Source organism: Copadichromis virginalis, linkage group LG3, assembly GCF_057382275.1.
Source record: "Copadichromis virginalis isolate Kocher_CV1m ecotype Utaka linkage group LG3, C_Virginalis_male_GT1.1, whole genome shotgun sequence".
NCBI lineage: Eukaryota > Metazoa > Chordata > Actinopteri > Cichliformes > Cichlidae > Copadichromis > Copadichromis virginalis.
The window spans coordinates 52,339,798-52,361,879 of NC_140620.1; the positions used below are offsets into that span (position 1 = coordinate 52,339,798).

The 22,082-nt window shown below is 42.3% G+C and overlaps 1 protein-coding gene across 3 annotated transcripts in view; it reads right to left on the bottom strand.

Annotated features, from left to right (window-relative positions):
• The window catches only part of LOC146715210 (neuroligin-2-like), a 253,970-nt gene that overhangs the window by 80,723 nt on the left and 151,165 nt on the right, over positions 1–22,082 (bottom strand). For all 3 annotated transcript variants that reach the window (XM_085451639.1, XM_085451640.1, XM_085451638.1), the window contains one exon: positions 1,848–1,997. In XM_085451639.1, the coding sequence (XP_085307765.1) occupies positions 1,848–1,997 (150 nt within the window). The remainder of the gene's footprint in view (positions 1–1,847; positions 1,998–22,082) is intronic.

Here is a 22,082-nt window from a genome sequence, read left to right on the forward strand (position 1 = left end):
AGTTTTTCGCAGCACTTTAACTTTAACTCTATGTAGACCAGTGTTTCCCAACCTTTTGGAGCCACTGCACATATTTCACATTAGAAAAATCACACGGCACACCACCAAACAAAAATGTCACAAAAAGGATATTGATCATTTTCCCCCTGCGCACCAGGCACAGTGGAATTGGTTTGGTTTGTCCCCAGTATACTTTTTTTGCTTTCTTTTGACCACTACTCATGCCAGGGCTTCATCTGGGTCGGAATTTTCTCCAGGATCCAGGTCAGATTGACTACGTTTTCTTTTCAAATATTTATCTATTTATTTATTACACGCTTTGTCGTCTCACTCACAGCATGACTATTATGTAATTTCTTCTTCGTCTTCTTCTGTTTTATTGGCAACCCATTTAATGAGAGCAGGTAGTTGTACTGCCCTCTAGTGGAAGAGAAAGTAATCAATCTGCCCGTTACTAATCAGGTTGAACCAGATAATCTTCCACGGCACACCTGATTATTTCTCATGGCACACCTATCCACAGTGGTTGGGAAACAATTATGTAGACAAATCTAGACACGATTTAAGGTAAGATTTTTTTTTTTTTTTAAATTTTAGGAGAAATCTAGTGCATATGAAGCCATGTGCTTCATTACTCCCAACTTAAAATAAGTCACTGTTGATTATGGCTCCATATATGTCTTCGACCACATTTTTGAAAGTAAAATTCTTCTGATTAATACATTGCAAAACCATATCTACCTTCTCTTCTACCTGCTCTTCATTCTACTTATTCTGCGTTCTTCTATTTTATGAGAAAAGGGACCATGATGCACGGTGGGATGGTGGTTAGCACTGTTGCCGCACAGCAAGAAGGTTCTGAATTCAATTCCACCACTAGGCCGGGGTCTTTCTGTGTGGAGTTTGCATGTTCTTATGTGGGTTCCCTCCGGGTACTCCGGCTTCCTCCCACAGTCCAAAGACATGCAGTTAGTGGGGATAGGTTAACTGATCAATCTAAATTGCCCATAGGTGTGAATGTGAGAGCGAATGGTTGTCTGTCTCTGTGTGTTAGCCCTTTAACAGACTGGCGACCTGTCCAGGGTGTACCCCGCCTCTCGCCCTATGACAGCTGGGATAAGCTCCAGCACCCCCCACGACTCTGAAAAGGATAAGTGGAAGCGAATGGCTGGATGGATAAAACTGTGCACATCTTTATAAATTGCAGTCCTCCTGATTCAACCTGGTTTAGACTTCAGCATTTAACCATAAACACTCAAGGAGTCTTTGCACATTTTTATAATTTGATCCTTCCAGTCCCATTGTATCAGGCTCCACCACAATACTATCCACAACTTTACCAAATGATCGTGATCTATCCTGGCACCATCACCAAGGGATACCATGGAAACTAAGCTTGAATTGTAACATTTTTTATTTCTTTTTATTCACACTGCAAACTGGGTAAAGACAAGCCAAACTTCCTTTCTGGTGTGTTTCAGCTGAACGAGTCTGGCTAGTGTCTTCATCTCAGCTCCCCCTGTTTCCAAGAAAGGGTTTACAATGCAAAAGTTTTGTAAAAAACAAAAAAAAAAAAAGGCCATCAGTATTCAAAGAAAATTAAAGAATTACACAATCGGTGTTTAGACAGTGAGGGGAAATCTATAAGCAAGTGAGCTGTAACGATCAGGCCCTGAACTGGTTGTCATTACAATGATGGATTCTATTCATGTCACCCATCATCGACTCAGTTTAGAGAAAAGAAGAAACGTTCTTTTAGCTCAGCGTTTGGGGAGATATGGAATATAAATCGAATCTATTTGTTGGTGCAAATCTGTTAGCATGAAAAAGTCATGAGGGCCACTCACCGAGCACGCCGAGCCTGTAGTTCATGGTTACCACGATCACGTTGCCGTAGGCGGCGAGGACGCTGGCATCAAACATGTTTCCTGTGCCTTCCATGTAGGAGCCGCCGTGAATAAACAGCATCACCGGCTTCTTCCTGCGGTCACGGATATCTACATGCACAAACAGGGAAAAACAGAGTGTGAAAGAACAAAAAGTCAATGACTGCATTCACAGTTATGATTAGACATTGTGTTAGACCATAGTATATGGAACAAACTGCAGCGTGATGAAAACACAGCACTGGATCAGTGCTGCATTACTTACTGCAGCTGGATGCCAACCTTTAAAAATGGGCTTGAGCTCATTTAGATTTCAGCCAATGATTCTAACAACAGGCAGTAACGAGAGGCGCCACCGTGAGAATCTTGTCAAATGTTTCCTGGTGATTAAAGCGAGAAAAAAAAGGCTTGAAGAAAATTACCAGCTACTGTAGTGCTTCACATTAGAGCCTGTCGTGCATCAGTCTTTACTTCACACTGAGGCCAAGATTGACTAAAACTGATGCAATTCCTAGCGCAGTGCAAAAGCATCTGTGTGTGCAACTGAAAATTGATGGCAGCCTGAGGCAATTAGTTTCAACAGAGAATGTCCAGATAAATTCACAGAATGTCTGCACAACAGCTCTTATGATGGGGTAGCTCAATGTGTTGGTGTCAGAGTTCACCCCAAAGAGCTCTCTGCTGCAGAGAAGAGATGTTTAACACTGTTCAAACAGCCACTCTCTAGTAAACACACTCAAAGCAATGTGGCACAACATACAGAAGGTAAAAAAGAAGGTACCAGGATGACACTAGGAAACATATCAAAGCCGGGCCCCAAAGGAGTGGAGCTGATGTCTGTATACTCCCCTCTGAAGAGCATTCAGTGCGCAATCAACACAAAATAAAAGGCCACTGGCTCTCAATATATCATGTGTGCAATAAATTTCCATAATTTCCTCATTTTATTTTGCACCTTGGAACTCGGAACCCCCATAAATGCAAATTTCAAGTCGCCTTGAGCTGCAGAGACAGCTATAGAAACCTATTTCTAGGTCAACTCCCCTGTGTGGAATCTCTAGAAGAACACAGTTTTCTTGGACGCTATCATTTTTGCACTGGCACAAATTGTTGGTGGGTCCCACCTGGAGGTGAAAAATGGAAAGATAGCTAAAAAGTTACCCATGAAAATGTTACGCAAGAACATTAGAAAACAAAGTTTAGCTCCAGAGTTGCTTCCCGTAAAGTTTTCTGTATTTATTTTACTGAAAGTAAGTATAAATGTGCAAACTGGAGGCAGGATCTATCTATCTGGTTGTTCAGTCTGACGTCACTAGCCGTGTCTGGGCCTAAACTCCGCTGCAGGTCCATATATCAAACGATCACTATGGCATTACTGAGAGTTGAAAAACTGTCTAAAGTCTTTCATCTTTAATAAAATGATCAGCGTTCTGCTCTACCAGGTGTAAGAATTGAGTTTAACATCCAGGCATCCATGAAAACGGAATTTATGACATTTAACGGAGTTAGAAGTTAGCAGGAAGTTAGCTCGCTAGCTTCTATCTAAATACAATATAGCATGTCCTGACTGCGGGGTTTTGGAAACAAATTAAAACGTACAGCTTTGTTATCACTTCCAGCATAAATGAAGACAGAAAACTAAACAGCAGTGACGTTTGTAGGGTTACTGAAGTTGGGCTAGCTGGTATATAATGATGTGCTACGTGACCGCTAGCGACACACAGCTATGTTAGCATAATATAAACAAGCTAACTTTTTTTCCACTCGATAAAAGTTAACGTGAGTGTTCTCGGTGGTCAGGAACAAATGTAATCGCATGGCAGGATGCTGTAAAAGGACCAAACTTCAGCCAGGAGAACAACTGAGATAATCCATCCACAATACGAGGTTAGTCATTCATATACTGCTGCATGGGCTGGGCTGTAGTTACATCCTAAGGTTTTAAAAACTGAGCTTAAATAAATGATTAGCGGTAATAAAAGCCGAGGGAGGTCAACAGTGATCACTGACTGTTTTAGGAGCTTTTTGAGATCAAATAGAAGAAAATACATAACATTAAACATGTTAACAACACAAAAGCCATATTAAACGCAGACTACTTTAGGCCCGGAAGTAGGATTCGTCGCGTCATCACTGAACAACCGGATTATTAGCTATAGTGATTTAAACTAAGTTGTGGGGATAGGTTAATTGCCACTAGGTGTGAGCGTGAGTGCGAATGGTTGTCTGTCCCTGTGTGTTGGCCCTGCGACAGACTGGCGACCTGTCCAGGGTGTACCCCGCCTCTCGCCCTATGACAGCTGGGATAGGCTCCAGCGACCCTGAAAAGGATAAGCGGACGCAAATGGATGGATGGATTTAAACTAGTGTTGCCTGGACAACACTAACTTAAATAATAATGCTTAAAAATGTGAAAACAAGTACTTAAAAACATATTCTCTGCAATATATTGTAAACATGAATTTCTGAGGCAAGCTGAAGGTATTCAGTGAATGTAGACCTACTGTGTTATTTATTTCCTTATTTTCTCTTATATATAATATATGATGATATATACATATAATATACTGTTACAGTGGTGGATGCTCATATTAAACAAAAAATACAAACAATGACACAGTGATTTCTCTACCACTGGCTTGAGGGCATGGCCTGCCTCCCAAACAGAACACTTCTTTGACCCCACCCACTGGATGAACTGACAGGTTGCACCAAGACCTGGTAAAAGATGAATAAAGGCTATTCTGATCCATAAAACACTTAAAGCTACTCCAGTGGAGTCTAATTATAAAAATATGAAGCTGAAAATGAGCATAACAGGTGCCCTTTAAACTCTATGGTTGCTCAGGGAAGCTATGATGATAAATTCTGGCATCCTCCACTAAGAAACTCATGCAGCTCATTTCAGAAAGCATCCAATGTCAGTCCTGAGAGTTTTCAGCATACGCCCTCTCCTGCAGCGCTGTGCGTGCACGTAGGACGGTCCCCGATGGGCCCTCGTTGGCCTTTGAACCAGTCTCCTAGCTGACTGTGAGCAGCGTCGCTCCTGCCTGCCAGGAGCCTACGGTAGCATATGGCACAGAAGACTCAGAGGAGTGGCACAGTGACAGCAGCCCCTGTTGGCTTCTGTTTGTGTGTCTGCGAGTGTGTGTGCGTGCAGGCCTGAGGATATGAGCAAACAGTAGTGGCGAATAACCACATAAATAACCACTACTGCATCTATTATAGAAGGCAGGAGAGATGGAGGGCGTGCGGCTCTCTTTGAAAGCTGCTTATATATATGTAGATGCTGTGTTAAGTACACAAACGTATGTAAGGTGGCTGCAAATGTAGCACCGTAAATCTCCAGTGATAGACTAGGGTGTCACAGGCACATCCATACAGAGCTATGGCGCTAAAACCAGCGCATCAGTCAGACAGACACACTCACACCGGCGAGAGAGAAATTCACAGGCAGTTGCAATGGAGAAGTCGCTATGGCAACTGCTCCACTTTGACTTGTTTCCGCCTCTCCTGTCTCTCCCTCTCACTTGGACAAAGTCTCATTGACTGTTGCTGTGGCAACATATTGCTGTCCTGCATGCCTAACCCCATGATGCCCTTCGCCGTGCTTCTACCAGCATGTCATTTCATTAGCAGCGAATGACCACATGCGCACCTCCTACATGCATGTTTCTGCATTCTGCTGCAGCGGCATCGAGGGACAGAATGCAGATGCACACGCACACAAACCCACAAGATGCAAACACACACACACACACGCACAAAGCAGACTGTCACAGTTGACCTGTAGACTCGGCGTCCACGGATCAGTTACAGGGCGAATCGTTGTGGCACAGTGACTGATAGGACCGAGGCCCTCAAGGGTAACAAGCTCTCCTCTCTTTCCCTGCCTCTGGCTTTGTTGTGTTTCTACCACAACTAAAGCTTAGCGTGCGATGCCCACAGATGGGCTGGTGGTTAGCTCTCCACCCTCAGCTTCCATACTTGAAACACATGTGGGTTGAAAAAAATTCAATCATTCATCAAAGCGTGCAATCATGCTTTAAAAATACTTTTTGCATAATTTGTTTCTCTTCAGCTATTTTGTTGACAATGTGAACAGGTGCTGCACGACAACAGAATGTCCCATACCATGGAGGCAGCTGGGGAAATGGGCTAGTGTCCACGTATACATACAAAGCCTCGACAAATCCTTAACGTCCATGTTTACAATGGGCAGATGGTGAATACTCTCACACAGGCATGAGCTAAAGGAGGGGCTTAAAGCTGACTCATTTGTTTTACACTAACGTTTGCATGTTCGACTAAAGGAATTAAACGGAGTAGATTTATAAAACAGGTCAACACAGCCACTGTACGGGGCGACCGACTGAGGTTTACTCGCGCTTTGTTTCATGGCTTTTATGGCTTTTCAGAAGTGTGTGCTCCATCTCTGCTAAAGTATGTAAATATTTCATTTCAACAGGGAACAAAATCATAAACTTTTTGCTCAACTGCCTTAATCTGATAACAGCTATAGGCCACAGCTGTTTAACAGCATTTGATATTTTTCATATGATTTGTAATACTTTTTCCGTATAAGCCCTCAGTGAGTTATGTAAGTAACCACCTACAGCTGGTGTATAATTCCAAATGATTATATGTGCATTTCAGACCATAGTAAAAACTTTTTCTTGCAAATATCTTTAAAAAAATAGTAATTTTCATTTAATATTTCAAGGGAAAAAAGTAAAAAGTTCCAAGTTTCTATTTTTTCCCCCTTTTTCCTCCCACAGCTGATCCACTTCATATCAAGTAAGACTTTCTGTGTTTTACTTTTAGCTTATTATTAGTTTGTAGCTTTTCAACTTCACATACAAATGATTTAGCATTAGAGGGACCTTTTGCTTATTTTAACCTCTATTTTTTAATCTTAGACTCTGCTAGAGTAGAGGGCGCAGCACTCCAGCTTTCCCTCTGAAATAAAATGTATTAACAGCCTGCTCTTTTCAGGGCCTCACTCCCTTTATGGCAGCTTTTATCTGATTGGCCTTCCCTTGGAAACAGAGGGTTTGACGGCATATGGGAGAGAGGTCTCTGCTCAACGCTTTGCTCGAAGTTTAGCACTTGGCAGGCTGATATTGGCGAAACCATCCATCCATCCATTCTGTTCCGCTTATCCTTATCAGGGCTGCGGTGGGGCTGAAGCCTATCCTAGCTACCATAGGGTGAGAAGCAAGGTGCACCCTGGACAGATCATCAGTCTGTCGCAGGGCTGACACACTGACCATCTCTCACTCACACTTGTTAAGAATCCCCAATTAACCTAAACCCACTTACTGCATGTCTTTGGTTTTCACAAACATGGACGTAATTATTTGAAACTCTCTCCCTGTATGGTCATGGCAAATACTTGAAAAATCTCTTAATAACGTAACATTTGCTTTTATGTCATTGTGGAATAAATGATGAGGGTCTTGTCTTCGCGGTTATTGTAGTCATTTTTGTACAAAAACTGAGAACCTTGAATATTTGATGGTTCAGCACCTCAAATGCAGGCTGACAGCTTAACAGTCTAAAAGATGTCAAACTCAAGGACAGGGCCAAACCCGTCCTTTAAGATCTCAGCAGGTTTTGGCCCTTCGGTGTGTACGCAGCAACACACACCACACCGCAACTTTGCTTTCACTGTAAACTAACAAATTAGCTGACAGAGAACGGCACGAAAAGGAAAGTTGAAGATGAAGGCAGACAGTGGATCTTTAAAGAGAGGCCCGTGTATCCATTTACTACGAGTCGATGTCTGCGTTCAAAGACACAATCTGCTCACTTTGAATCCACGCAGCAGCCGAGATACAGAGCCAAGGATAAGAAACAAGAAACAGAGTCTTCAAAAGGTTGCTGAACCGAAAGAACACATGCAGCTACGACATCACGTGCGTGCTCGAGCCAAATCTCAAAATGATGATGCTGTAAACGGGACATGAATTTTGCAAAAAACTACAAAGTTTATTTTAATTTTTTTGTGTGCAGCCAATTTCATGGCAGGACGCTAAGCTGTCCAGCATATGTAAACTACCTGATCAAAGATGTTTTCGTTTTTAATGAAATTTCTCAGGCAGCTGTTGGGTTGCCATGTTCAGTTCTCTGAAACAAGTAGTTGTTAGACGGCTGTATAGTAGTCGACTGTGACAAGGGCGCAAGATTTTTTTTTACTAAGTGAACAGATGGAAAAATACATTTTTTGCTGACTTTTGGGACTTGTTACAGGCTTCAGGTGGAGCAAATCACTAAAGGCAGAGTGGGATATCAAACATTAAAAATGTGAGTGTCAATAGGTTTTACGTGTCTGGATATAAAACCTAGATTACTAACAGGATTCCTTCAGTCATTCCAAATAAACTATGAACAAATCAGTTATGGTGTTAGTTCAGATAGCCTGCAAAGTCATACTGAGTTCAAATCCAGTAGATTCACTGATCCCAATGTTAACCAACAGCTGATGGCTCAAGTGTTATTTGTCTGTGCATCCAGATGTGAATAGGGTGAGCAATTTTACCCACTTTAGCCTGCCCACACATGTTGTGTATCTCCAAGCCACTTTGCAACCCAACTCCTGTCCAGCTCCTCCTTTCATTCTTTATCTGACATACTGAGTATCATACAGTGCTTAACAAATCTATTACACCACCCACCCAGTGTAAGGTTTGCGCCACAGCTGATCTAAATGAACAGTAAGGGTTTTTCCACCAGTATGTGCAAGCTCTTTAACTGAAATTATATTTTTAACGCTAAAATATTACTAATCGTGTTACCCGTGAATTTTCAAATTTACTGTTTTATTAAAGGAACATATAGTAAAGCACATTATTACTTTTTTATTAAAGAAGAAGAAATCCAGTGTGCCAGCTCAACACACAAAGTATCACATCACCTGCCTTTGTTCAACAGATTTCTGCTACTATGTATAAACGATTACTGACTACAAGATGTCTACAAAGCTGATACCTGCACCTGCATCGTGATGGTGTTAAGATATATTCACGATAAAGATGGTGTGATACATCGCTAAGAATCGCCTTCCACTTTCCCAACATTTGGAGTCAGAAGCAGGCCAATTTACTGAGGTATTTTTACATTTACAGTTCTTTCAAGTCATCCATGTCGACTCCTCGTCATGCAGAGTCATCATTTTATTCCCCCCTCCAGTGGGTTTTGGATACCCCCTCTATGTAAGTATCCTCTCTCCCCTTGTAGGATAATTAATATACTGATAAAAGCGGGACAATATCTGTCTTACTGAGCAGCCACTGAAGTCCGCTCATACAAATTTTGGGAGCTCAAGAGCAACATTTTCAAGCCTAACCACCGCGTGATATATTATATCTTCAGCGGGCCTAGTATTTGGTCTCGGATGAATATAAACAAGTTATAAATAATTTTCCAAAGTCCTGAGGGACGTAGAAGGGGAGAAACTCAATATCCTGACAACTATATGACTCTCAAAGTGTGCAGTTCTTGCACCATCTCTCATTAACATAAATACACACACCTCCACCTGCTATTTTTCCCCGGGCGACCATAGATCAAGATCCATTCTCACGGGACAGCTAAACCCTGCGACTTGAAGGCAGAAACTGTCCCTTGCATCCTATAGCAGTGAAATACCTCACAGACTACTGGAATATGTTGCTAGTTAGTTGGGACAGAATATGAGATAGAGAAAGGATCAGTGCTGGCTCGCTACCACGAGTCTGTGCCCTCCACTGCACACCTGTACACCGACCTCTTCACCTTTATACTGGAAGGCCCTCTGCACCAACCCCCCCCCGCTCCTCTCCTACGCTCCCTCGCCAAGCTTTAAAGTCAGCATACCGCCTCAGCTGCCAAAGTTGTTGTCGGCTATAGTGAAAAACGCACGACACTGTAACATAATCTGCTCAGCCGCAGAAATGTTGTTAGAGCTCGCTCTGGAGCCCAAAACAAACATCAGGCAGCCATGTTTGTGCTGGATACGTCTAAGTTCTTTCAATAAATCCGAGGCATCCGATGATCCCAGACAATTTGAATACAGGCGAGTAACGGCAACAGAACACTCAAACATGAACATGAACATAGGAACATGTCTGGCAGGCATCACTTTGTGCTGCTTTCGCACTTCAAACAGTCCATGCGCGCACATGGACGGGCGTGCCATCGAACCTATCCTGACTTAAAATCCATATTTCAATTATTACTGATAAAAAGAAATGCATATTCACTCCAAGGCCAAAAGTTACTATGAAGGATGCCACGATGCACAGGTTAAACGACAATTAACTAAAACACAAATTCAACAAAACGAATGAAATCTAATAACAGAAAAAAAAAAACACTGCTCGGCTCAGTAAACACAAACAACAGCAGCGAAGACAAAGCAAGATGGCAGAGAGCAGCTGAGTGCTGGTACCCCGAGGAGCTTAGCACGGCTGCTGATCCTTTCAAGCAGAACGGAGACAATGAGACGATTAGGCCTAAACTTGTGTCGAGCATTCCAGTTTAGCACGCTGTCCACCACGGCCCTCGGAGACACCACCCCCTGGTCCCCCGATGGAGAAAAACGGCTTCCTTTCCACTGCATCATCAAATGAGTGATTAGTCATGGGGATGGAGCGCAGTCGGCCACGCTCTGTGCGTCACCGTCGGCCGCTGATTTTATGGGAATTGATGTTTGCTGACAGTAAACACTGACACAGCCTGCTGAGAGGGAGGGGAAACTCTGACATGCGCTTATTTCCGACAGGATCTGGAAAGATGAAGTGCCTTTGGATTTAAAGGTCTGCATGAATATTTTAGCTGTTGATTTCTTCGGTGGGGGGAATAAAAAAGTAGGACTAACCCAAGAATCAACTGCATCACGACTTGGTAGATTCTCCCCTTTGAGCCACAGAAGCAGAGGCTATGCTTTCAAAAGCATATTTCACTTTGTAACAGAACAGTGCGATATCATCTTCCCATATGTTGACCTGAGCATGGAGAGATGGTGAGTGTAGGGCCCTCTCCTTTCAAAAGCCATAATTAAAAAGATATTGAATCACATTGGGGCGAAGCGACAACTCGGGAAGAGGAAATCATACAGAATGTACTATGAATTAACATTTTCAATTCTTCCATGCAGGCTTCACTTAATGCGTTTTTCCACCATTTCAACTTCCAAAAGAGCGTGTGAGCAGCGAGCGTGCACGCATGAGCGCATGAGGTGGAGATAAATTTTTGGCCTTTTACACTCAGGTTCCAAATCGTAATAATAGTGAAATTGCTCGCAGCAAAACGATGAGCTGTCATCTGTGTGCAAATACGCAGAGGCCCTTTGTGTTAGTGTTCCAATTAACAGAAAGGTTACAGAGTAGTGGAAATATTGCTACAGGGTAATGGAGAGAACACATCAGGGCATAGTTCTTTAATTCTGAGCTCTGTAATTTCAGTCATGATGGACTGGAATTATTTCTGAAAGCTTATCTTCAGTGTGCAGGTCAGGCCTTTTTTTAACAAATACGCATATATGTGAATTTACTGTATTTCCCCAAATTATGGTGCTAAATATATTCTGGGATAAATCTTCACTCTGAATATGCAAAGAAGCTTCCTCAATGAGAAAACACTCGCTGAAAACTAAAAGTGCGTCTTTTGCTAGAATCCAAAATGCAAGGCACCACAGTGAGTCAAGGTTGCATATTCAAAAGCCTCAGAGATTCATTTCTACATCAAAAATGTCCTTTTTGAAACAGGCCAGATTTTTCTAAATTGCCACACCCTTATGTATCTGTAACTTGAAAGAGAGAGCGGTGAAGTTGTTCTTATACAGACCCCTGTCCACTAAAGCAAAACAGCAGGAAAACTCCTCAGCTGGACTTGGAAGAAAAGCAGAAAAAGGTGCATCCATCCACAGTGTTTCCTGGACACTGGCGTTAACAAGCAACATAACAAGGCAATTACTGAACAATAACTGAAAAAAAGCGATCAACTGAATGATAAAGAGTGCCTGAGAAAGTAACGTCAAATACTGAAAAAAGTATGGGTGAGATATTGGGAAATAAGAGTGTGAGTATCCTTTTTTTTAAATGACGGCGTATTTAAAATGCATAGCATATAAACTTTACTTGTTAGGATTTGTATTGATGAAGCCTAGAAGTGGAAGGGTTACCTCTTGGAATAGAAAAAAGCTTTTCAGTTCATATGTTGTGTTGTTTGTATTTAATTTCGCCCCTTATGGTTATTTGTGTAATTCTAAGAACAGAGTTTTAACCTGCTGTCCGTCTGGCCTTCATCATTTCTGATGGGAGTATGCGTGGTCTTCTTTACTGTGAGGCAGTTTGTTTTGAATGAGATGAGCGTGCACGTGATTCGGTGGGAGGTCAGTAGCAAGCTGATGTCACAGAGGGCTGCTGGAGGTGGAGACAGACGTGCGGTGATGAATGGGCTGTGATGAGATGCAAAGCAGCAGAGCTGACCCACCGAGCAGGGGTGTAAGGCTTAATCGTTAGAGCACAATGGATCAAGGCAAAGGCCACGTTGATTGCATCTGGGACGTGCGTGTCTGCGGTCTGGTATGATAACGCTTGTGAGGCCAAAGTTCCAGATATTAAAGTCAGTGTACGAACATCTAACTGCCATGGTTCTGTCTTTAGTTACTTTCTTTTCTACATTTAAATCTGTTTGTTACTTTGTTACATATTCCTTTAGTCTCACTAGTACGTGTGCAGTTGTGTCAATCAGTTTTGTATTTAATAACTAAAAATCATATTTTGTTTGGTTGAGATCAGCTGACTAACTTGAAGAATACCCAGTTTCTTTGTCTTGCTTGGGTAGCTTTCGCAGTATGCGATGGGTCATCATCGACTAACACTGTGAAGCTCTGTCCACTCAGTTTTGCAGCATTTGGGTGAATCTGAGCTGAGAGTATAGCCGTCTACACTTCAGAGCTGCTCCTGCTGCTTCTATTACCATGTCTGAGAAATAATGTGGCATGCTTAAGATCACGACCTTTCTCCATATTTTCCTCTTCCCATCATTCTGCTACTTCTTCATTTGTACCCTGCCTCCCAGGGTGTCTTCTTGCCTTGATAAAAAGCTGTGAAGTTATGTGATCACTCACTTTAGTTGTCTTGTGCGATCTTTAAAGTCTTGGTTTATTTTGGTTTTTCAGCCTCATGATGACCTCTCTCAACTGCACTGGGATCTGTTTGCATCTCATATTTAATATTAAAGTGAAAAGCTCTAACAACACAAACGCACTCAATCAGATTCAGAAATTCTATCAGCTTTATTTGTCTTGAAATAACAAGAAACGCCCATGAAATTGCTTGTTGCATGAAACTGGCTCTAATTCCCACACGGTCCCTTACATGATCATCTCAGGCATACAGCTGTGAGCACAAAAACCCCGCCCACCTGGTGTTCATACCCTCTGTTTGTGATGGGCAGCCAATTGAAGCAAAGTCGACTGAAATGTGTCCAATATGAGTGGAGGGCCAAACATCTTGTTTCACATCAGGGATATTGCACCGTTTGATTATATTTTCAGTGCATGTACACACATAAATACATATATATGTATATAAAAGAATGCTTTGAAATGTCAGCTATGCAAAGCTACTCTACTAGAATACCTCAGTTTAATATCAATGTCAGACTCACTTTATTGTTTCTACTATAATATGATTACACGTTATTTGATCTCTTCTTTTATGGCTGCATTTAAGTGTTCCCAGATACGTTAGATAAGTAAATCTATCTTATCAAAAAATATGAATTGTGCAGAAGGCACACTGAGACAGAGCCTTTTTAAAAAGTGCTCCATGAAGATCTTAAGATGATATATTATTGTGCTGCCTTTCAAGTCAGCAGTTCTATTTTAATACTTCTAAAGCAGCTGTTTAAACACATTTGAAAGCATTTAATAACGTCAGTGCGTCTATCTAACACTTTACATTTAGTGCATAACGGAGAAGATTCATGCAATGACAGAAACTACTCAGCCCAGTGAGGCACGAGTACAAACAACAACACTGCAGTGCAGCTCTGGGGCCCGTTCTTCGTACGTCGCTTACTACATCCAAGATCAAATGACACATCCAAGATCAAATCATCGCGCTAACCGTGAGCTCGCTAATCCGGTTCCCCGAACACACCTGCTGTTGACGATTACTACAGCTGGACGCAGGAATGTGACATCACTGGGTGTCGTAAAAGGGGCTACGCATCGATAGTAGAAACATTGATCGGCAACCCGCTGATTGGTCGGCGAAAATGTCGAAGGGGCGTGCTCGGTATTTTCCGGCAGCAGAGCAAGAACTCATGAGTGAGGGATTACAGGAGTTTCAGAGTTTAATTAAAACGCAAGAGAACACTGCAAAGGCTGCAAAAGCAAGGAGAGAGGGCTGGCAGAAAGTTGCTGACAAATCAAACTCGTAGGTAATTTAATAATAATAATAATAATGGATTGGATGTATATAGCGCTTTCCAAGGCACCCAAAGCGCTTTACGATACCACTATTCATTCACTCTCACATTCACACACTGGTGGAAGCAGCTACGGTTGTAGCCAGGCTGCCATATCGCGCCATCGGCCCCTCTGGCCAACACCAGTAGGCGGTAGGGTAGATCTATCATATGACACTATATTGTCCAATATCATATGGCATTATATTATATTATAATATGTTATATTATATCCCCTTTCACATTAGAGCCACAACAGGACCCACAAGAACATGGGAACAAGTAAAAGTGGAATACAGGAGTATTCTACAGAATGGTAATATTTATCTCTTAGATTGCTTTGCGTCTCTTGGCAAGGTAATACTGGCCTGTAATACTCTGTTAGTTTGTTCATAACAGCAACCAAGAAAAGGGCAGAGGAAAAAAAGACAGGTGGTGGTCCTGCACCCCCTCGTCAACAAGTTGGTTAAGTAAATAATACCCTCACGGGAATATCGATATCTCTCTATGAGCACACTGTCGCGCTGAGCTAAAGGATCCTGTCTGTCCCGCAATATACGCTGAATTCTGAGGACTCTCCTTATCAATCTTGCACCTTCCGCAATGGGTTGGTCGCGTATACGGACAGGACATGGCTGCGACAGGCTTCCCAAATCCACCTTCGCTTTTATAGCCGTGGTCTCTCATCTTGATTACACGAAGTAATTTACAATTACTACTCTAAAATATGAATTAAATCTGTAATAATCACATACATGTAATAGAATGTTAATAGTTCATTTCCCTTTTTTAGGATATGACCTGTATGTATCTGTGTGACATCAATAAAAGGATCAAGTGCTGCATTATCTTTAGTTACATTGATAATATTTATTTATGGTGAAACAGTGGAAAAATATCGCTGTTGCTTTCGTATAAATGAAGCGGACATACCTGCGTGGCCGCGATCTAATCCTGTTTACATAAAGTAAACCTGCTCCCGAGCAGGTTTACGCTTACGGCTCTGTTGCTATGACAGCAAGTCCCGGATGAGCTTCGGGGAACCGACTGATCCAGGATCACGCGAAATCGTCAACAATCTAATCCGGCTAACCTACTTAGCGAGGTACGAAGAACGGGCCCCAGCAGTCGTCTAGCGCTGTATCGCTTTACATTAAGCTAAATTTGATTTGCTTGTCGGCGCAGACAATTACAGGAAGGTTCGCCCTCACTGTGTTTGTGTGCAGACTGAAGAGTCACACTCGAACACACGCACACACACACACACACACACACACACACACACACACACACACACACACACACACACACACACACACCAAAGTGTTCTCTCCGTCTGCCCGAGCTTATAACACTGGGACTGCAGGGACCAGCATGATGATCCTTGCTCTTGTACTGTTTGTACTCTGTCTACACCAAATTCACTGCCTGCGACAGCAAGCAAACGCCCACCTCACAGCTCAATATGCTTCCAAAGATCAGATCAACAAACCATATTTCCTAAAAAAATAAGCAAACAGCTTGTGCTCGAAGGTATTGGACTCAACTGCAGTATTTTATCTGACACTGGATAATATCAGAGATATTATACTGGATATAATTCCATGAAACCTGATTCATAATCTAGAGTCAGCACTTTAGATCACCAAAAAAAACCCCAAACAATAAAAAAAAAGTGGCAATGCGCCGAGCGGCTTGTCCGCTTGCTCTTTTTGAGCTCAACACCTCCTGCAACCACTTTCCCTTTCCCAAATCAGACAGCAGTGCTTCTTCTCTCCGTCGGCAGATTAGGAGTGGGCGAGGTAAAAAAGGAGCAGAGGGAGCAGGAGAGGAAAGATGAGTAGGGCCGCTGGGAATAAGAATAACCGCGCCCTGGCCTGTCTTCCAACAACCAGCTCTTATTACACTCAACAACATCTCCAGAAACATAAGGACTCGCTCATTTTCTCTCTCCCTGCCCATATATCACTCTCTGTCCCTCCTTCGTCTTCTCCGCCTCTCACTTTTTACCACCACAAACATCCTGTTGATCAATCTAGCTCAAATTCTTTCCATTCACACTTCACTTCCTCCAGCAGCAGTCACTCTCTTGTCCTCCTTCTGATCTCCATTTTGCCTGATATCTCCTTTCTTTTATCGTTTTTCCCTCCCATTCCTGCCTCCATCTTAATCTGCAGCTGGCTGGCCTCTTGCTGGGAGACTCTATTTTGAAAGCCCCTCATATGGCTGGAAGCCCAACACGCTCAAGCTTCTTGTTTTTACTCCAGCTGCACCGAGTCTTCCTTATTCTGTCTTTGTTCCACTTCATTTGTCCTCCTCTATCTTTTTCTCATCTCTTCATCGCAGGCTTTTGGAGCACTTCTACTGTTAAATTGTATCCCTCTCCTCTCTCCCATCTGTGTTATAAATAGTGGTTGGATTAGGCGGACTTTCTTTCTTTTTTATTTTGTTTTGCTCACTATTAGGGAGCGGATCAATTCCACAAATTGAGTGGATGGGGAAGCGAATACACACAGACGGCCCCTCTGTCCTCCAAAATGCCACAGTGACAAAGACGACACAAACACGGCCATTGTCCTTGTTTTCCCACTGCGGGCTCTCCCTTTTTCTCTCGTAACAGTCCTCTTCTCTTCCATTTGCCACATCCCTTTCTTTCAGCCTTAAGCCTTTTGGACTTCTGTTGACCCCTCTCATTTTCTGCCTCGTTTTCCCGTCGTTTTCCCTTTCTTTCTCTCTGCATTCATTATGCATGACTGGTAACAAAATAGCCTAATTTTATATGAACGTGTTTGTTTGACTCTAAGATTATGCGCAGTGTGAGATAACAGGATCGTGTTTGAAGTGCCACACGACCGCAGAAACACAGAGAGCAAACAACACAATTGCTCATATAAATACAAATGCCATACTCATAAATCAAACTCTGCTTGAGCCTTAAAATTTATCCCAACCTTATTGCTTTCTACCTTGAGGCACTCTACCTGCTAGTTCATAAAACTACCCATACACATAATTACTTAATGCCATTGGAAGTCCCTTTTTGCTTGGAGACCTTCATAACTTTTAGTTTTAAACATGAACTATTTTGATGTCCCTTCATATTCTAAATCCTTGACTATGTAGACAGATATCTGAGCTTAATGTAACTATCATTACCAAACACTAACCCTAACACTAGATGGGTGATCAAATAAAACAAATAAAACTATCCAAACTACAATCACTTTAAACTTAATGTTTAAAAATCATCTTTGGTCCTGATTTCTTTAGTTTTTAGCTTCCTTCTTCGTCACTGTGGCAGTCTGTTCCTTTCCTGCTTATTATATATAGACGCTCACACTGACTCCTTATAACTTCAGTGTTTATTGATTACAAACTTGCTCCTTGTTGCTTAAATTATTCTACCCTCCTTGTGCTTAGAGTCTATCTGTGCTCTAACAGTTATTTGCTCAACACTGTTTCTTTCAGCTTAAAGACTGTCTTCATAACTTTTAACCTATAAATATCCTTAATCCCTTTTTTGCTCAAATGTAATCCCGTCTTCTTCAGGCTTAAATTCATTACACCTCCCTGCTTTTAGACATTTCTTATACATTAATACTTGACGTCTTATTGCTTAAACACTAGTCAGTCTCTGATTACTTAAAAAATATAAACCTTATTTCTGGTCACAGAACAATCCCATCTCCATCACTTGAAGATCCCACTTTGGAATCATCCTGAATGGTGAAGGATTCGGTTCAGTCCTTTTGCCTCAATGCGTGCACCTCCTTTTCACTGCTAAGGCTAATGTTCTTATAAAGACTTTACTTACTATTTATCATATTAAAAATAATCAACTGACTCATTGTTTCAGAAACATTTAAGGTAGTTATTTCTTAAAAACTGCAACCACTCATTATTTCTTAAGGCTTTAACATTCCTCTTAACTTTTTATTTCTGAAAGACTGGTCTGTTGTGAGATGCTTCCGGTTTCTATTGCTCCTCTTTAAAATATACTGACAAGAACTCAGAGGTTTCCTCAAAGAGCTCTCTGTGACATTGATCCTTACAGATGTATAAGGTTCACCTGCACTTGACTACTGCTAAAACATCACTCAAGCTCCAAATTATTTAAAATCATTTGAACTCCTTATTGTGTATAGTTTCCGATGTGCTAACCATAAGGAGCAGCTACCTTCTCTACTGCTTAAACAAAACGTTGACCTTTCCATTTAACAATAATCTAGATCGCTGTTTGCTTAAGAACGGATCTATGCGCTTACCTGCTGCTCCTTGGCAGGTAGCTCCATGCCCTCCTGGGTTTTAAATGCACCTTAGAACACATATGCATCAACACTACAATGAGCGGGTGGAGGGAGGTTTGGAGTCTTCTCCCACCCCCATTCTCTGCGGCCTGCTGGAGCGGGAGGGCTAGTAGGAGGAGTTGGCCATCCGACTGCGGTCTGGGGTGTGGGGCCTCCCTGCTGCTGCGGAGTCGGGGTGGTCTGCCTCCCCCCACCGCAGGGAAAAGGGTAACACCACCTGGGTCTGGGTGCAATTCCCCCCTCCAGGGGCAAGGGTACCTAGACCCGGTTTGTAGAGTACGCTTGGGGAGTGTGATTGTGTGTACAGCATCTCTTTATGTCTGTCTCCACGTTGGTTGAGTGTGGAGTGAGTGCATATGAGAGCATGAGGGTGGGAATGGATGTTTGTGTCTGTGTGTGCCTGTATGTCTGTGTCTATATGTCAGGTTGGGTATCAGACGCCACCTCTCTGGGGACACCTCAGGCCCTCCAAGGTTTGGAGGCCTATCTCCACCCACCACCACTTCCCCTGCCGGTGGCGGACTCCCTCAGGTGTCGGTGTGTTGGTGGTTCTTTGTGTCTGGGGGTGGGCGTCCGGGTACACACCGGCTCACTCCTTGGCGGCCGCTTATCGGGGCCTGGAGCCTGGGGCTCGCTCGGGCCCCTTTGGAGGTGGGGTGCCCCCGGCCTCTCGGCCTGGGGCTCGGTCACTCAGGCACAGCTGGGGGCCGGCGGAGCTCACGGGCGCATCACTGCAACTCCCCCTGACTTCTGCTCCGCGGCTGCTGGGCGAGCACTCATCTGGGACTCTCCTCAGCTCTTACTGGAACAGTGGCGCGGCTGCCCCTCTGTTGGTCTTCCATGGTCTCTTGTGTTCTGGGGGCCTCTGGATGTCTGGAGTTTTGATCTCCTCCATACCCACTTCACACCCTGGAGGACGGGGCTGTGGCCCCCCCACACTCCCTAGCAGATCATTACATGGAGAAACCTTTGGAATGCAAGCATGCTGATCCACACAGGTATGCACACATGGGTATTCACAGACGCGGACTAAAGCTTTCTTGGCTGCTGCCTCAAAGCACACTGTGCGCTGTCTATCTTGCGTGCTGCACAATATCGTTTATTACTTAGTAAATACTGATATCTATGACTAGCTAGTTTATTGTGATGGTGCTTTGTTTTCTCTATTATTATGTTGCTCTTTGTTGTTTGCTGTCTCCTCTGTTTGTTTTTTTTGTTTTGTTTTTTTTTTTTCTCCATACAGGTGACCCAGGAGTTCTTTTTTTTTTCTCTCTCTTCCCCCCCCTTCTCACCGTCTCTTCTCCCCTTTGGTTTTCTTTCTTTCTCTCCCCCTCTTTCTCTCATTCATTCCCCCTGTCCTATTTATTTAAAAAAAAAAAAAAAAAAAAATGACAAAGGATGAACTGAAGCTCTGCCATCACGTAATGTCGCATACTGCTGTTTCTGATGTCATTTAAGAAAAAAGAAAAAAAAAGAAAAAAAAAAAAAAAAAAGAACGGATCCATGTACTAGAACAGTGATTAACAAATTTCTCATGAAAATGATTTTAATGCTGAAATATAATTGTTGTTGATATCCATGATTAACAAAAAAGAATTAACAAAAAAGCAGCAAACATTAGCAAAGCTTATTGTTGTTTTTTCTTGACTAAGATGCCAAATTATAGTTATTTACTTCCTGAACAGAAAAATGACTTTTAGTGCTTCTCAGAGACGTCCAGTGTGTCGTCTCAGATTTGGGCATAAAAACGGGAATTCAGTAAGTTTTTGATTTTATGACACGTGCTCAAGTTTTAACACTGAATGATTTACAAAAGAACAACAGTAATGGTTTATTCTGCATATGTACGCCAGCATGTGGTGACATAAATCAAATGATTTCCTTTACTTTGTACATTGTGTCAATAAATAAAGTGCAAACAGCCATGCTCTAACACTCCACCCCATCTATTTCCTTCCCTGTCCTCATGCAACCTCTCATTATCCCCAGTCCACCTCCCTTGTTCGGCCTCTCTGCCCTCACCACTTTGCTCTCTCCTATAACGATCTGGTCATTACTGGGGCTACCGTTCCAGCCCTGTTTCACGGGGGTGTGTGGGGTCTAATTGGGACTGAATGAGCACGAGTGTGTGTTGCTGTGAAGTCTCACTGAATGGGAGGCTTGGTGTGTCTATCCCACCCAAGAGTGGTGTAGTTGAATGGAGTCTTTACATAGAAACACGTATTCTAGCATATTTTACACACAAACACCCGCTTTAATTCATTTCAACAATCCCTCTCTGACTTTGAGAGGTATATACTGAAGCATTGTTTTTGTTTTAAACTTACTTTCAGTGGGTTTATTATAACAAAGGAGGCAAATATACATTTTGTATTCGGCTCCCCTGTGGTAACAGCAATATGCAAAACTCAGAATAGCTGCAAGCTCGACGATCCATGGCAGCATCACACTGTGGCAAAACTCCTGCAGTTCTTCTACCATTTGTATTCAAGTCACATAAAAAACAGAAGTTTATGTCAGTAAATGTTAGAAAGCTCAAAATGTCCCTTTCATCTGGCGAACAACTGGAATACTACGGCTTTTTTTTAACATGGAAAAGTATTTTTGTGAGATATCTAACAGCAAACAGGAAGTATCTTTTTAACACTGAGGGAAGCTTTAGTATTGTTACGTCCAGATTAGTGTGTACCAATCCTATGTTCACATGTAAAATAATACAATTGTGTCTGCAGCTAAGATTTTGTAATCATCAGGTTAGTATGAGAATTGTAACAGAAACAAGCAAAACCTGTCCACAGTGTGTTTAAAAGGAGCCTCAAATATGGTATATATGTAATTTTTGACCCAATTAGACCGCTCTTACTTTGTGTGTGAAATGTGTGTCTATTAGTGACATTAAATGGCTGCACTGTATCTTAACAAAGTTATAATTTACATTCTAAGTATTAGAAAAATCCCACGCTGTGCTACGTTTGGCTGTAATTTTCAGTAAAACGAAATAAAAAGGAAGTGATATTAGTGTTCACAGCTTTCCTGTCAATAAGGACAGAAGAAAGAGTGTAGGCAAGACAGCTTTCAAAGGTTGTGTGGTTGTGTTCACTTCAGTCCTAATGCATTTCATTCATTTAGCTGAATAGAAGAGCTCACAATGCTGCTGAGTATAAGTGACCACTAAAATCAAATGTTGCGCCTACAATTTTGTCCAACAACAAGCGTAAATGCTTTAAGATAGTGAGTGAAAATTGCTTTAAGAAGTGGAAAAAAAACGAGATATATTAGGTGTCTCCTGCTGGGCAGTAAACCATCCACTACAAGATGCTCCCTCTAAAAACGTAGTAAATGTCATACGTGTACATGATTCTTCAAGTAAGTCTGATGCAGTTACGCAATGCAAGCAGCAACCTCAAACGTTAAAATGTTCAACTTG